The sequence below is a fragment of the Heterodontus francisci genome, chromosome 27, assembly GCF_036365525.1.
Source record: "Heterodontus francisci isolate sHetFra1 chromosome 27, sHetFra1.hap1, whole genome shotgun sequence".
Lineage (NCBI taxonomy): Eukaryota > Metazoa > Chordata > Chondrichthyes > Heterodontiformes > Heterodontidae > Heterodontus > Heterodontus francisci.
The window spans coordinates 56,306,394-56,320,369 of NC_090397.1; the positions used below are offsets into that span (position 1 = coordinate 56,306,394).

The window sequence follows — 13,976 nt, forward strand, 5'->3', positions numbered from 1 at the left end:
TATTCCCATCCTCTTCATGGAATAGTCAAGATGCCTCTTAAACGTCTCTATGGTACCTGCTTCCACCACCTCCCCCGGCAACAAGTTCCAGGCATTCACCACCCTCTGTGTAAAGAACTTGCCTCGCACATCCCCTCTAAACTTTGCCCCTCTCACCTTAAACCTATGTCCTCTAGTAACTGACTCTTCCACCCTGGGAAAAAGCTTCTGACTATCCACTCTGTCCATGCCACTTATAATTTTGTAAACCTCTATCATGTCGCCCCTCCACCTCCGTCGTTCCAGTGAAAACAATCCGAGTTTATCCAACCTCTCCTCATAGCTAATGCCCTCCAGACCAGGCAACATCCTGGTAAACCTCTTCTGTACCCTCTCCAAAGCCTCCACGTCCTTCTGGTAGTGTGGCGACCAGAATTGCACGCAATATTCTAAGTGTGGCCTAACTAAAGTTCTGTACAGCTGCAGCATGACTTGCCTATTTTTATACTCTATGTTCCGACCGATGAAGGCAAGCATGCCGTATGCTTTCTTGACTACCTTATCCACCTGCGTCGCCACTTTCAGTGACCTGTGGACCTGTACGCCCAGATCTCTCTGCCGGTCAATACTCCTAAGGGTTCTGCCATTTACTGTATACTTCCCACCTGCATTATACCTTCCAAAATGCATTACCTCACATTTGTCCGAATTAAACTCCATCTGCCATTTCTCGGCCCAAGTCTCCAACCGATCGATATCCTGCTGTATCCTCTGACAATCCTCATCACTATCCGCAACTCCACCAACCTTTGTGTTGTCTGCAAACTTACTAATCAGACCAGCTACATTTTCCTCCAAATCATTTATATATACTACAAACAGCAAAGGTTCCAGCACTGATCCCTGCGGAACACCACTCGTCACATCCCTCCATTCAGAAAAGCACCCTTCCACTGCTACCCTCTGTCTTCTATGACCGAGTCAGTTCTGTATCCATCTTGCCAGCTCCCCTCTGATCCCATGTGACTTCACCTTTTGTACCAGTCTGCCATGAGGGACCTTGTCAAAGGCTTTACTGAAGTCCATATAGATAACATCCACTGCCCTTCCTTCATCAATCATCTTTGTCACTTCCTCAAAAAACTCAATCAAATTAGTGAGACACGACCTCCCCTTCACAAAACCATGCTGCCTCTCGCTAATAAGTCCATTTGTTTCCAAATGGGAGTAAATCCTGTCCCGAAGAATCCTCTCTATTTGGCAGGTTTGACCACCACACAGACCTTGTGGAGACAAAGCCCTGTCTTCACATTGAGTGTACCCACCATTGTGTTGTGTGGCACCATCGCCATGCTAAATGCGATATAGATTTCAAACAGATCTAGCAACTCAAAATTGGGCATTCATGAGGCGCTGTGGACCATCAGCAGAAGAATTGAATTTAACCACAATCTGTAACCTCATGGCCCGGCATATCCCACACTCTACCATTACCATCAAGCCGAGGGACCTGGTTCAATGAAGAATGCAGGAGGGAATGCCAGGAGCAGCACCAGGCATACCTAAAAATGAGGTGCAAACCTGGTGAAGCTACAACACAGGACTACTTGCACGCCAAACTGCAGAAGCAGCATGCAACAGACAGGGTAAGCGCTCCCACAACCAACCGATCAGATCTAAGCTCTCCAGTCCAGTCACATGCAGTCGTGAATGGTGGTGAACAATTGAACAACTAACAAGAGGAGGAGGCTCCACAAATAACCCCATCCTCAATGATGGGGAAGTCCAGCACATCAGTGCAAAAGACAAGGTTGAGCATTTGCATCCATCTTCAGCCAGGAGTGCCAAGTCAATTCTGGGTACTGCCTGTGTGGAGTTTGCAAGTTCTCCTTGTGTCTGCGTGGGTTTTCTCCGGGTGCTCCGGTTTCCTCCCACAAGCCAAAAGACTTGCAGGTTGGTAGGTAAATTGGCCATTATAAATTGGCCCTAGTATAGGTAGGTGGTAGGGAAATATAGGGACAGGTGGGGATGTGGTAGGAATATGGGATTAGTGTAGGATTAGTATAAAATGGGTGGTTGATGGTCGGCACAGACTCGGTGGGCCGAAGGGCCTGTTACAGTGCTGTATCTCTAAACTAAACTAAACTAGATAATCCATCTCGGCCTCCTCCTGAGGTCCCCAGCATCACAGAAGCCAGTCTTCAGCCAACCCGATTCACTACGTGCTATCAAGAAACGGCTGAAGGCACAGAATACTGCAAAGGCTATGGGCCCTGACAACATTCCAGCAATAGTACTGAAGACGTGTGCTCCAGAACTAGCCGCGCCCCTAGCCAAGCTGTTCCAGTACAGCTACAACATTGGCATCTACCCAACACTGTGGAAAATTGCCCGGGTATATCCTGTGCACAAAAAGGACAAATCCAACCTGGCCAATTACCGCCCTATCAGTTTACTCGTCCTATCAGTCTCTTCCCGATCATCAGCAAAGTGATGGAAGGGGTCGTCGACAGTGCTTTCAAGTGGCAGTTGCTTAGCAATAACCTGCGCAGAGAAGCTCGGTTTGGATTCTGCCAATGCCACTCAGCTCATGACTTCATTATAGCCTTTGTCCAAACATCGATAAAAGGGTTGAACTCCAAAGCTGAGGTGAGGGTGACTGCCCTTGACATCAAGGCAGCATCAAGGAGCCTTAGCAAAAATGGAGTCAATGGGGAATTGGGGGAAAACTCTCCACTGGCTGGAGTCATACCTAGCACAAAGACGGTTATGGTTATTGGAGGTCAATCATTTCAGTCCCAGGACATCACTGCAGGAGTTCCTCAGGGTTGTGTCCTAGGCCCAACCAGCTTCAGCTGCTTCAACAATGACCTTCCCTTCATCACAAGGTCTGAATTGAAATGTTCACTGATGATTGCACAATGTTCAGCACCATTCGCGACTCCTCAGATACTGAAGCAGCCCATGTCCAAATGCAGCAAAACCTGGACAAGATCCAGGCTTGGGCTGATAAGTGACAAATAACATTCACACCACACAAGTGCCAGGCAGTGACCATCTCCAACAAGAGAGAATCTAACCATCTCTCCTTGATGTTCAATGGCATTACCATCGCTGAATCCCTCACTATCATCCTGGCAGTCACCATTGACCAGAAATTGAACTGGACCAGCCACAGAAATGCTATGGCTACAACAGCAGGTCACAAGCTGGAAATTTTGCGGCTGGTAACTCACCTCCCGTGTCCAGTGCCTGCCCACCACCTACAAGGCACAAGTCAGGAGTGTGATGGAATACTCTCCACTTGCCTGGATGGCTGCAGTTCCAACAACACTCAAGAAGTTCGACACCATCCAGGACAAAGCAGCCCGCTTGACTGGCACCCCATCCATCACCTTCAACATTCACTCCCTTCACCACCTACACACAGTGGCAGCAGTGTACTATTTACAAGACGCACTGCAGCAACTCACCAAGACTTCTTTGACAGCACCTTCAAATCCCGTGAACTTTACTACCTAGAAGGATAAGGGCAGCAGATGCATGGGAACACCACCACCTGAAAGTTCCCCTCTAAACCACATACCATCCTGGCTTGGAACTATATCACCGTTCCCTCATGGTCGCTGGGTCAAAATCCTGAAACTCCCTTCCTAACAGCACTGTGGGTATACCTATACCCCAAGGAGTGCAGCAATTCAAGAAGGCAGCTCACTGCCACTTTCTCAAGGGCAATACAGGATGGGCAATAAATGCTAGCCTAACCAGTTATGCCCACATCCCACGAAATAATTTTTAAAAATTCTTCATTTAGATATGCCCTCTATTAAAGAGAATCTAGGAAATCTGTGGTTGCACATCGTGCTTACGCAAGACACAATTAGGAAAACACACAATGTGTAAATAAATGACTCTGAATGCTTATGAAATACATCGGTGTGTATCCAAATTGAATTCTTATCCAATCACAGAAGGGAACCACTCAAAGCCATTACCACTTTGCTATGTAACACACTTATGGGTAGACTAACTTGTTTGGATCTTAAGTATTGCTGAGAATAGAGTTATGTTGTCAAAGTTTTTCGTCTTGCACTCCTCAGGACAATCCACAAGAATACCAATGTAAGGGAAAACAACTTTATGCTGTATGAGAAGAGAGTGCTGATTGGTTGGCAAGTGAGCCCTGATTGGTAGAGGCTTTGCCATGGAAAATGCACCAGTTTACAGTGACTGACAGTTAACTGCAAAACTTTGTTTAAAATTTAAACTAGGCAGCTTGATTCTGATTGGTCAAGGCATTGTCCTGAGGAATGAACCAGCAAACTTGCGTGTACTGGAAACTACATATATTAATACACAGGCCCTGTTCTTTGCATACAGAATATGTACAAACATTGCTGTCATTATTTTGTTCAGCTGAAACAGACACAATGTTTGTACATATTCTGTATGCAAAGAACAGGGCCTGTGTATTAATATATGTAGTTTCCAGTACACACAAGTGTGCCACACTGCAAGCCCTACTGACAATCTTAAATTGGCTGTCAGCATAATTCTTAGCACACTGTGGATTATTTAGCAAATGTTGTCCAATCGTGGAATCACATCTAATGTTGGACACTGTGTTTTGAGTTTTGCAAGCACGGGCTGGTTGGGTACGGCCTGTAACTTGCCTGTTGCAAACAGCGGAAGGGACATGTTGTTTGATACGATCCGCCAGTCTTTGGGACATATGGCCAATATACCTAGCATCACACTGGCATTGAAATTCATATATTACTCATTTGTGTGATAGGCAGGACGTCCTTTTGGCTTGACGGCAGCATCCTGTTAGTGGCAAACACTACACGTGCTGCTACTGCATAGTAGCAGCGTGAAACAGCTAGCTTTACCTGTTGCTCAATGTTTTGGGATACATTACCCTTCCAGGGTACTTTTCAGGGCCGAAAAATACGGCCTTAGGCCCATTCCTAAGTTTGCGTGATATACAACGAGAAATGATCTGATCAGGGTAGGCATTATCATGTAGGATGTCTTTGATTCACCCTATTTCAGCATCAAGCGTGCATGGTGAGCAAATGGCTCGGGCCATATTTATGAGGTTGCCAATAAGGCCAATCTTCTAGCGTGTGGAACTGTAAGAATCCCAACACGTGTATTGACCAGTGAAGGTAGGTTTGCGGTAGACGTGGTAGAGAACCCCTTAAGAGATTTCTCAACTAGTACATCCAGGGAGCTCATTTGACTGTTCCATTTCAAAGGTGAATTTGAGTGCAGGATGGAGCCCATTAAGACGTGTAAGGAAATTATTGCATGCAGCTGTGGATTCAAATATATCAAACGTATCATCTACATATCAGAAACATGCAAGAGGTAGGAGGTTAGTGACATTCCATCAAGGACACGTTTCTCATGGAACCCAACAAAGATATTTGAGAGAGCTGGGCCTAGAGGGGATCCCATGGCAACACCATCTATTTGGGCATACAAGGTGTTGTTAAAACTGAACTCAACTGTGCGAGTTGCCAAGTTCATAATGTCAAGCCAAAAAGACGTTCTGCCTATCACACAAATGAGTAATGTGATATATGAATTTCAACGCCAGTGTGATGTTAGATATATAGGCTGTACGTCCCAAAGACTGGCGGATCGCATCAAATAGGTCCCTTCTGCTGTACACAATGGGCAAGATACAAGCCGTACCTAACCGGCCAGTGCTTGCAAAACTCAAAACACAGTGTCCAACAATAGATGTGATTCTGCGATTGGACAACATTTGCTAAATAATCCAGAATGTGCTAAGAATTACCTTGACAACCAATTTAAGATTGTCAGTAGGGCTCGTAGTGTGGCACATTTGTGCATACTGGAAGCTACATATATTAATACACAGGGCCCTGTTCTTTGCAGACAAAAGAATATGTACAAACATTGTGCCTGTTTTAGCTGAACAAAATAAGTGACAGTCATTTGCTGGTTCATTCCCCAGGACAATGCCTTGACCAGTCAAGCTGTCTGGTTTAAATTTTAAACAAAGCTTAGCAGTTAACTCTCAGTCACCGTAAACTGGTGCATTCACCATGGCAACACCTCTACCAGAGTTCACTTGCCAACCAATCAGCACTCTCTTCTCATGCAGTATCAGTTGTTGTTTTCCCTTACATTGGTATTCTTGTGGATTGTCCAGATGAGTGCAAGATGAAAAGCTTCAACATGTCTCTAATCTCAGCAACACTCAAGTTCTGTACTACTAAACGACTATTCTTTGGATCTAACTAGTGAGGATAAGACTACCTAAAAATGTTTGAATTATGAGTAGTAATATAATATAGTGCATCAGTACTCAGAGGTTTAATTCCATTTTTCGTATGAGCTCACCTGTTCTGTTCAAGGAATGCATCCTAAACTTGGATTCCCTGCAGTGGGGGCTATATGGAGGCTCTATCAGATGTCCGGCTTGAGGGTATGAGATTGTTGTGAGCAAGTGATCCTTTCCTGCATTCTTCATCATCTTCTGGATCTGAAATTGAAAAGTAACCATGAACACTTTTCAATATTTCTGGTCAATACTTCAAATCACATATATAAATCAATGAATTCATCACAAAATTGAGCATAATATGCAATTACCTCAATGGCTGATTCAGCTGCAGGCCAGTTCTGATCATCCTCCCCAAAAATAAGCATCAAGGGGCATCTGATTTTATCAACCTGCCAATCAAACACAAGAGTTTGTTCAGTGGGGAGTTAACAACAGTTTATACAGGTGTATCAAGTCTTTAAACTGCAAAATCTGGCAGGGATGAGAAAATAGAAATATCCAAATATGACTGCCATTTGAGACCTTGGAAGCTACCTCACCTCAGAATCTTCTCTGCCTTTGTTTCCCTAAAAAGGAATCTTTTGAATTCAACCAATTGTTTTGCAGCACGAATTTGCAACAAATGTCATTAAAATCTTTGAGTTCCAATAGACAAAACTGACTTGAAATTTTGGTTCTCCGATTATATGCAGTTGGGTGTTACAAGTGAAAAATTACGTTCTATTCCTATCTGAGATTTCAGTTTTTAATAGCTAATTTACAAGTTGAAATCAAGCTACCCATGCATATGAGGTACTTCAAGAGACACTTTATTGTATATTAAAAATAGTTTTAATATGGATGTCGTGTTACAGTTGGACTTCCACAAACCATACTCAACTTTCCCGTGTTTATGACCAGACAAGTATCCCTAAGCAGACCTAGTCTCTTATAAGCCAAAGGCTGGAGAGGTTCCAGAAGGCATTTGATAAGGTGCCGCACAAAAGGTTAATACACAAGGTAAGTTCACATGGGGTTAGGGGCAATTTGTTAGCTTGGATAGAGGATTGGCTAACCAATAGAAAACAGAGAGTCGGGATAAATGTTTTTTTTTCTGGTTGGCAAGATGTAACTAGTGGGATGCCACAGGGTTTGGTCCTCGGGCCCTAACTATTTACAATCTATATAAATGACTTGGATGCAGGGATGGAAGGTACTATAGCCAAATTTGCAGATGACACTAAAATACGTGGGACAGTAAGTTGCAATAAAGAAATAAGAAATCTACAAATGGATATGGATAGATTAGATAAATGGGCCAAAATTTGGCAGATGGATTTTAACGTGGATAAGTGTGAGGTTATCCATATTGGTTGGAAGAATAGAAAAGCAAATTATCTAAATGGAGAGAAACTTCAGAGTGCTTCGATGCAGAGGGATCTGGGTGTCCTCGCACATGAATCGCAGAAAACTAATTTGCAGGTGCAGCAGGTGATAAGGAAGGCAAATGGAATTTTGGCATTTATTGCTAAAAGAAAAGGAGTATAAAAGTAGGGAAGTGTTGGTGCATTGTACAAGGCATTGGTGAGACCGCACCTGGAGTATTGCGTACAGTTTTGGTTACTTGAGAAAGGATGTAGCTGCATTGGAGGCAGTTCAGAGGAGGTTCACTAGATTGATTCCAGAGATGGGGGGCTTGTTTTATGCAGAGAGATTGAGCAGTTTAGGCCTTTACTCTCAAGAGTTTAGAAGAATGAGAGGAGATCTAATTGAGGTGTATAAGATGATTAAGGAGATTGACAAAGTAGACGTAGAGAAGATGTTTCCTCCGCTGGGGCAATCTAGAACAAGAGGTCATAGTTTTAGGATAAGGGGTAGCAGATTCAAAACAGAGATGAGGAGAAATTACTTCTCTCAAAGGGTCATGAATCTGTGGAATTCACTACCCCAGAGTGCGGGGGAGGCCGGGACATAGGGTAAATTTGAGGAGATAGACAGATTTTTAATTAGAATTGGGTTGAAGGGTTATGGAGAATGGGCAGTGGAGTTGAGGCCAAGATGAGATCAGCCATGATGGTATTGAATGGAGGAGCAGGCTCGAGAGGCTGAATTGCCTACTCCTGCTCCTAGTTCTTATGTTTTTATTGATGGAAGGCATTCCAGAGCTTATGACCTTGGCAGCTGAAGGCACGGCCACCATTTGTGGAGCAATTAATGTCAGAGTGCTCAAGAGGGCAGAATTAGAGCAGCACAGATATGAGTGTTCTGGGGCTGAAGGAGATTAGAGATAGGGAGGGGCAAGGCCATGGAAGGATTTGAAAACCAGGATGAGAATTTTAAATAAAAACTGGAAATACTCAGCAGGTCTGGCAGCATCTGTGGGGAACGAAACAGAGTTAACGTTTCAGGTCAATGACCTTTCATCAGATCTGGGGAAAGTTAGAAATGTAACAGATTTTGAACAAGTGAAAGGGGGAGGGTGGGAAGAAGAACAAAAAGGGAAGATCAATCATAGGGCAGGACAGATTAAATGAAAAAAAATCATGATGCAAGGCCAAAGGGAGTGGTAATGGAACAAGAAACCAAAGATGTGCCTAGAGGACGTGCGAATGGCAGGATAGCTGGCGCCCAAACACAAAGTAAAGGAAGCAATACAGAAACGAGAAAAAAAAACAACAAAGAAACATGAAACAAAATAGGGCCAGAGGTTAGGACGTAAAATGGTTGAACTCAATGTTGAGCCCAGAAGGCTGTAAAGTGCCCCCAGAGGTGCTGTTCTTTGAGCTTGCATTGGAACACTGCAGCAGGCCAAGGACAGACAGGACAGAGTAAGAGCAAGGTGAATTTAAATGACAGGTGACTGGAAGCTTGGGATCACATGGGCAGACTGAACAGAGGTGTTCGGCAAAATGGTCACCCAGCCTGTGTTTGGTCTCCGCAAAGTAGAGGAGACCACATTGTGAACAGTGAAAACAGTATACTAAGTTGAAAGTTTTACATGTAAATTGCTGTTTCACATGGAAGGAGCATTTGGGGCCTTGGACGGTGAAAAGGGAGGAAGGAGGAGGACAGGTGTTGCATCTCCTGTGCTAGCATAGCAAGGTGCCATAGGAAAGGGAAGGTGTTGTGAGTGACTGAGGAGTGGACCAGGGCGTCACAGAAGGAACTGTCCCTTCGGAATGCTGAAAGGAGAGGGGAGGGGAAGATGTTTTTAGTTGTGGCATTACACTGGAGGTGGCAGAAATGGTGTAGGATTATCTGTTGAATACAGAGGCTGGTGGGGTGGAAGGGGAGGACAAGGGGAACCCTTTTGTGGTTCTGGGAGGGAGGGAAAGGTGCGCGAGAAGTGCATGAAATAGAAAGTATACAGTCGAGGGCCCCGTCAACCACAGGGGCAGGGGGGATTCCTTGGTTGAGGAAAAAGACATATCAGAAGCGCTAATATGGAAGGTTGCATTGTCCGAACAAAATCACAGAATTCTTACAGCGCAGAAGGAGGCCATTTGACCAATCGTGTCTGCACCGGCTCGCCAAATGAGCAACAGATGCGATGGAGACGGAGAAGCTGGGAGAATGGAATGGAGTCCTTACAGGAAATAGGGTGTGAAGAAGTGTAGTCAAGGTAGCTGTGGGAGTCAGTGGGCTTATACTGAATATTGGTTGAATGTCTATCTTTCTAGGGATAGGCTAAAAAATCAAGGAAGGGAACGGAGGAGTCAGAGATGGACCATGTGATGTTGAGAGTAGGATGGAAACTGAAAGCAAAGTCAATGAAATTTTCCAGTTCAGGGAAAGCGCAGGAAACAGCACTGATACAGTCACCAAGGTACCAAAAAAAAAAGAGATGAGGGAGAGGGCCTGAGTAGGACTGGAACAAAGAATGTTTCACATAGCCCACAAAAAGGCTAAAACACATACAGATAGCCACAGAAACACCTTTTATTTGGAGCAAATCAGTGTTGTTAAAGAAGTTGTTCAATGTGAGAGCAAGTTTAGCCAGGCAGAGAATGGTGGTGGTGGTGGACGATGACTGGTTTGGCCTCCGTCCAAGGAAGAAGCAGAGAACTCTCAGACGGTCCGGTTGGATGTCCCTGGTGAAAATGAGATGGTTAAGGCCAGGAAACTGAAACATAAGTGAGATAGGGCATCGGCAAAGTCACAGATGTAGATGGGAAGTGATTGGACAAGGGGAGAAAAAACATATAGTCAGTATAGGAAGAAATCAGTGCAGTGGAGCGGGAACAGGCTGAAATGATGGGTCTACCAGGGCAGTTCTGTGGATTTTGGGAAGGAGGTAGAAGCAGGCTGCTTGGAGTTGGTGGATTATGAAGTTGGAGGCCGTGGAGGAAAGATCTTTAGAGGAGATGAGGACAATGAGTGTCCTAGAAACAACGGCTTGATGCTCAGTGATGGAGTCATGGTCCAGGGGGATGTAGGAGGAAGTGCCCAGAGAGTTGGCACTCAGCCTCTGTTAGGTAAAGGTCTGTACGTCTGAGCACAGCAGCACCACCCTTGTCAGCAGGTCTGATGACGATGTTAGGGGTGGACCTGAGTGAACAAAGTGCTGCAAGTTCAGAGGGAGACAGGTTAGAGCGAGTGAGGGGAGCAGAGAAATGGGACGGCCAACGTCACGCTGGCAGTTCTCAATGAAAAGATCAAGAGAAGGCATGAGGCCAGAGGGAGGGGTCTAGGTGGAGGAAGAATACTGGAGATGGGTAAAAGGATCTGCTGAGTGGAAGGAAGACTCCTGGTCAAAGGAGTGGGTGCAGAGGTGAAGGTGATGAAAGAAGAGCCCAGTGTCATGCCGACCTCAAAATTCAGAGGAAGGGATGTAAGGAGATGAAGCTGAGGATTTGGCTAGGGACAGATCATTTAGGGTCAGAGAGAGGAAGGTTGGAGGGTATTGTGAATACATAGCAAGATAAGAAGGGATGGGGTCATTGGGAAGTGATGGGGAAGAAGGGTATTGGTACGCATGAGTTGTTAGAAAGCATGCGAACCTTCACATCTGAAAGGAAAATAAAAAGTTTTTTTGTGAAAGTTCTGGATGAGGCAAAGGATGAAATGAGACTCTGAACCAGGACAGCTTTGAGATAGAGTGAGACGGCACTGCTTAAGAGAGAGCTCACGAGTGTACATGTGGCAGCGTATGGTGTTGAGTGTAGATCTCAGGATGTGGCAAAAATGGTTTAAGGAATGCTTTTTTTTTTAATTCTTTCATGGGATGTGAGCATCATTGGCAAGGCCCAGCATTTGTTGCCCATCCCTAATATCCTCCAGAAGGTGGTGGTGAGCCCCTTTCTTAAACTGCAGCAGTCCATCTGGTGTAGGTACACCCACAGTGCGGTTAGGAAGGGAGTTCCAGGTTTTTGACCCAGTGACAGTGAAGGAAAAGTGATACAGTTCCAAGTCAGGATAATCTATGGCTTGGAGGGGAGTTTGCAGGTGGTGGTGGTCCCAGGCATCTGTTGCCCTTGTCCTTCTAGGCAGTAGGGTCACAGGTTTGGAAGGTGCTGCCACAGGAGATTTGGTGAGTTGCTGCAGTGTATCTTGTATATGTTGCACACTGCTGCCACTGTGTGCCAGTGGTGGAGGGAATGAATGTTTAAGGTGGTGGATGAGGTGCCGATCAAGCAGGCTGTTTTGTCTTGGATGGTGTCAAGCTTCTTGAATGCAGAATTCCAGCCTCTAACCTGCTCTTGTAGCTACAGTATTGTAAGAAAAAGGGCCTTTCATAAATCCTACTTATAATAGTATAGAATTCTGTGTGGTGGAGGGGGGTAAAAGGGATGTGGTATGATTTAGGATATGAATAGCAGAGTTTTGCATGACCTCAAGCTTACACAGGGTGGAAGATGGAAGGCCAGCCAGCAGTGCAATGGAATAGTCAAGTTTTGAGCTAACAAAGGCATGGATGAGGGTTTCAACAGCAGAAAACGTTGAGATGGGGCGCAGTGGGGCAATGCTACGGAAATGGAACTAGGCGGTCTTAGTGATGGCACGGATATGCGGTCAGAGTCTCATCTCGGGGTGAAACACGCTTTTGAACGGCAGCTGTTTTTCATTCTGCCATTCACACCTCCTCTAGACACATCTTTTGTTTCTTCACTTGTCCCATTCCTCCCACTCCTTTGGTATGCACTACCAACGCTTTTGTCTTGCGCCCCATCACAGACTTTCCCTATTGTTCTTTTTGCCATCCTTCCCCTTTTCACTTGCTTAAAACCTACTATATCTCTACCTCTTCCCAGTTCTGATGAAAGGTCATGGACTTGAAATGTTAACTCTGTCTCTCTCTCCAAAGATGCTGTCAGACCTGCTGACTGAACACAAAGGAAGATGGTAGTTGGTGTTGGAAGCCAATCATCTCAGCATCAGGTCATCACTGTAGGAATTCTTCAGGGCAATATCATAGCCTCAACCATCTTCAACTGCTTCAATGACCTTCCCTCAAATATAAAGTCAGGAGTGGGGATATTCGCTGATGATTGCACAATGTTCAGTACCATTTGCGACTGCTCAGATACTGAAGCAGTCCATGCCTGCTTGCAGCAGACCTCGACAACATTCAGGCTTGGATTGATTAGTGGCAAGTAACATTCATGCTACACAGGGGCCAGGCAATGACCATCTCCTCTTGACATTCAGCGGCATTTGCATCGCTGAATTCACCAACATCAACATCCTGGGGGTGTTACCATTGACCAAAACTAAACTGGACCAGCCACATAAATACTGTGTTTACAAAAGCAGGTCAGTGGCTGGGAATTCTGCGGTGAATAAGTTACTTCCTGACTCTCCAAAGCCTGTTTACCATCTACAAGGCACAAGGAATACTCTCCACTTGCCTGGATGCGTGCAGCTCCAACACTCGAAACATTCAACACCATCCAAGACAAAGCAACCTGCTTGATCAGCACCCCATCCACCAGCACCACACAGTGGCAGCAGTGTGCACCATCTACAAGATGCACTGCAGCAGCTCAGCAAGGCTCCTTCGACAGCATCTTCCAAACCCATAATCTCTCCACCTAGAAGGACAAGGGCAGCAGATGCCTGGGAACATCACCATCTGCAAGTTCCCCTCCAAGTCACAAACCATCCCGACTTGGAACTAAAACAGAAAGTGCTAGAATTCTCAGCAGGTCTGGCAACATCTGTTGAGAAAGAAAGAGAGTTAACATTTCAGGTCTGTCAAGTCAGAAGAGTTCTGATAAAAGGTCATAGACCTGAAATGGTTAATTCTGTTTCTCTCCCCACAGATGATGGCAGACCTGCTGAGTATTTCCAGCACTTTCTGTTTTAATTTCAGATTTCCAGCATCCACACTGTTTTGCTTAGATGCTGACTTGGAACTATATTACCATTCCTTCACAGTCGCTGGGTAAAAATCCTGGAACTCCCTCCCAGCAGCACTCTGGGTGTACCTGCACCACATGGACTGCAATGGTTCAAGAAGGCAGCTCACCACCACCTTCTCAAGGGCAATTAGGGATGGGCAATAAATTCTGGCCTTGCCAGGGAGTTCACCTGCGAAGAATGAATAAAAAGAAGGGACTACCAGCATTTTCTGATGTTGTTACATTACTTACAAACTAGATTAACTGCTTAAAACAAAGATAACACCATAGTTCTTATAGCTCCTCTCAGCAAGTTCCTGGAAATCACCTATTCAAACCACTATACTGAGTACAAT

General features: G+C 45.1%; 1 protein-coding gene across 5 annotated transcripts in view; it reads right to left on the reverse strand.

Annotated features, from left to right (window-relative positions):
• LOC137384839 (peroxisomal succinyl-coenzyme A thioesterase-like) overlaps window positions 1-13,976 on the reverse strand; it is a 49,291-nt gene that overhangs the window by 5,466 nt on the left and 29,849 nt on the right. For all 5 annotated transcript variants that reach the window (XM_068059397.1, XM_068059396.1, XM_068059395.1 and 2 more), the window contains 2 exons: window positions 6,610-6,690; window positions 6,358-6,499 (listed from right to left, as the gene is read on the reverse strand). In XM_068059397.1, the coding sequence (XP_067915498.1) occupies window positions 6,358-6,499; window positions 6,610-6,690 (223 nt within the window). The remainder of the gene's footprint in view (window positions 1-6,357; window positions 6,500-6,609; window positions 6,691-13,976) is intronic.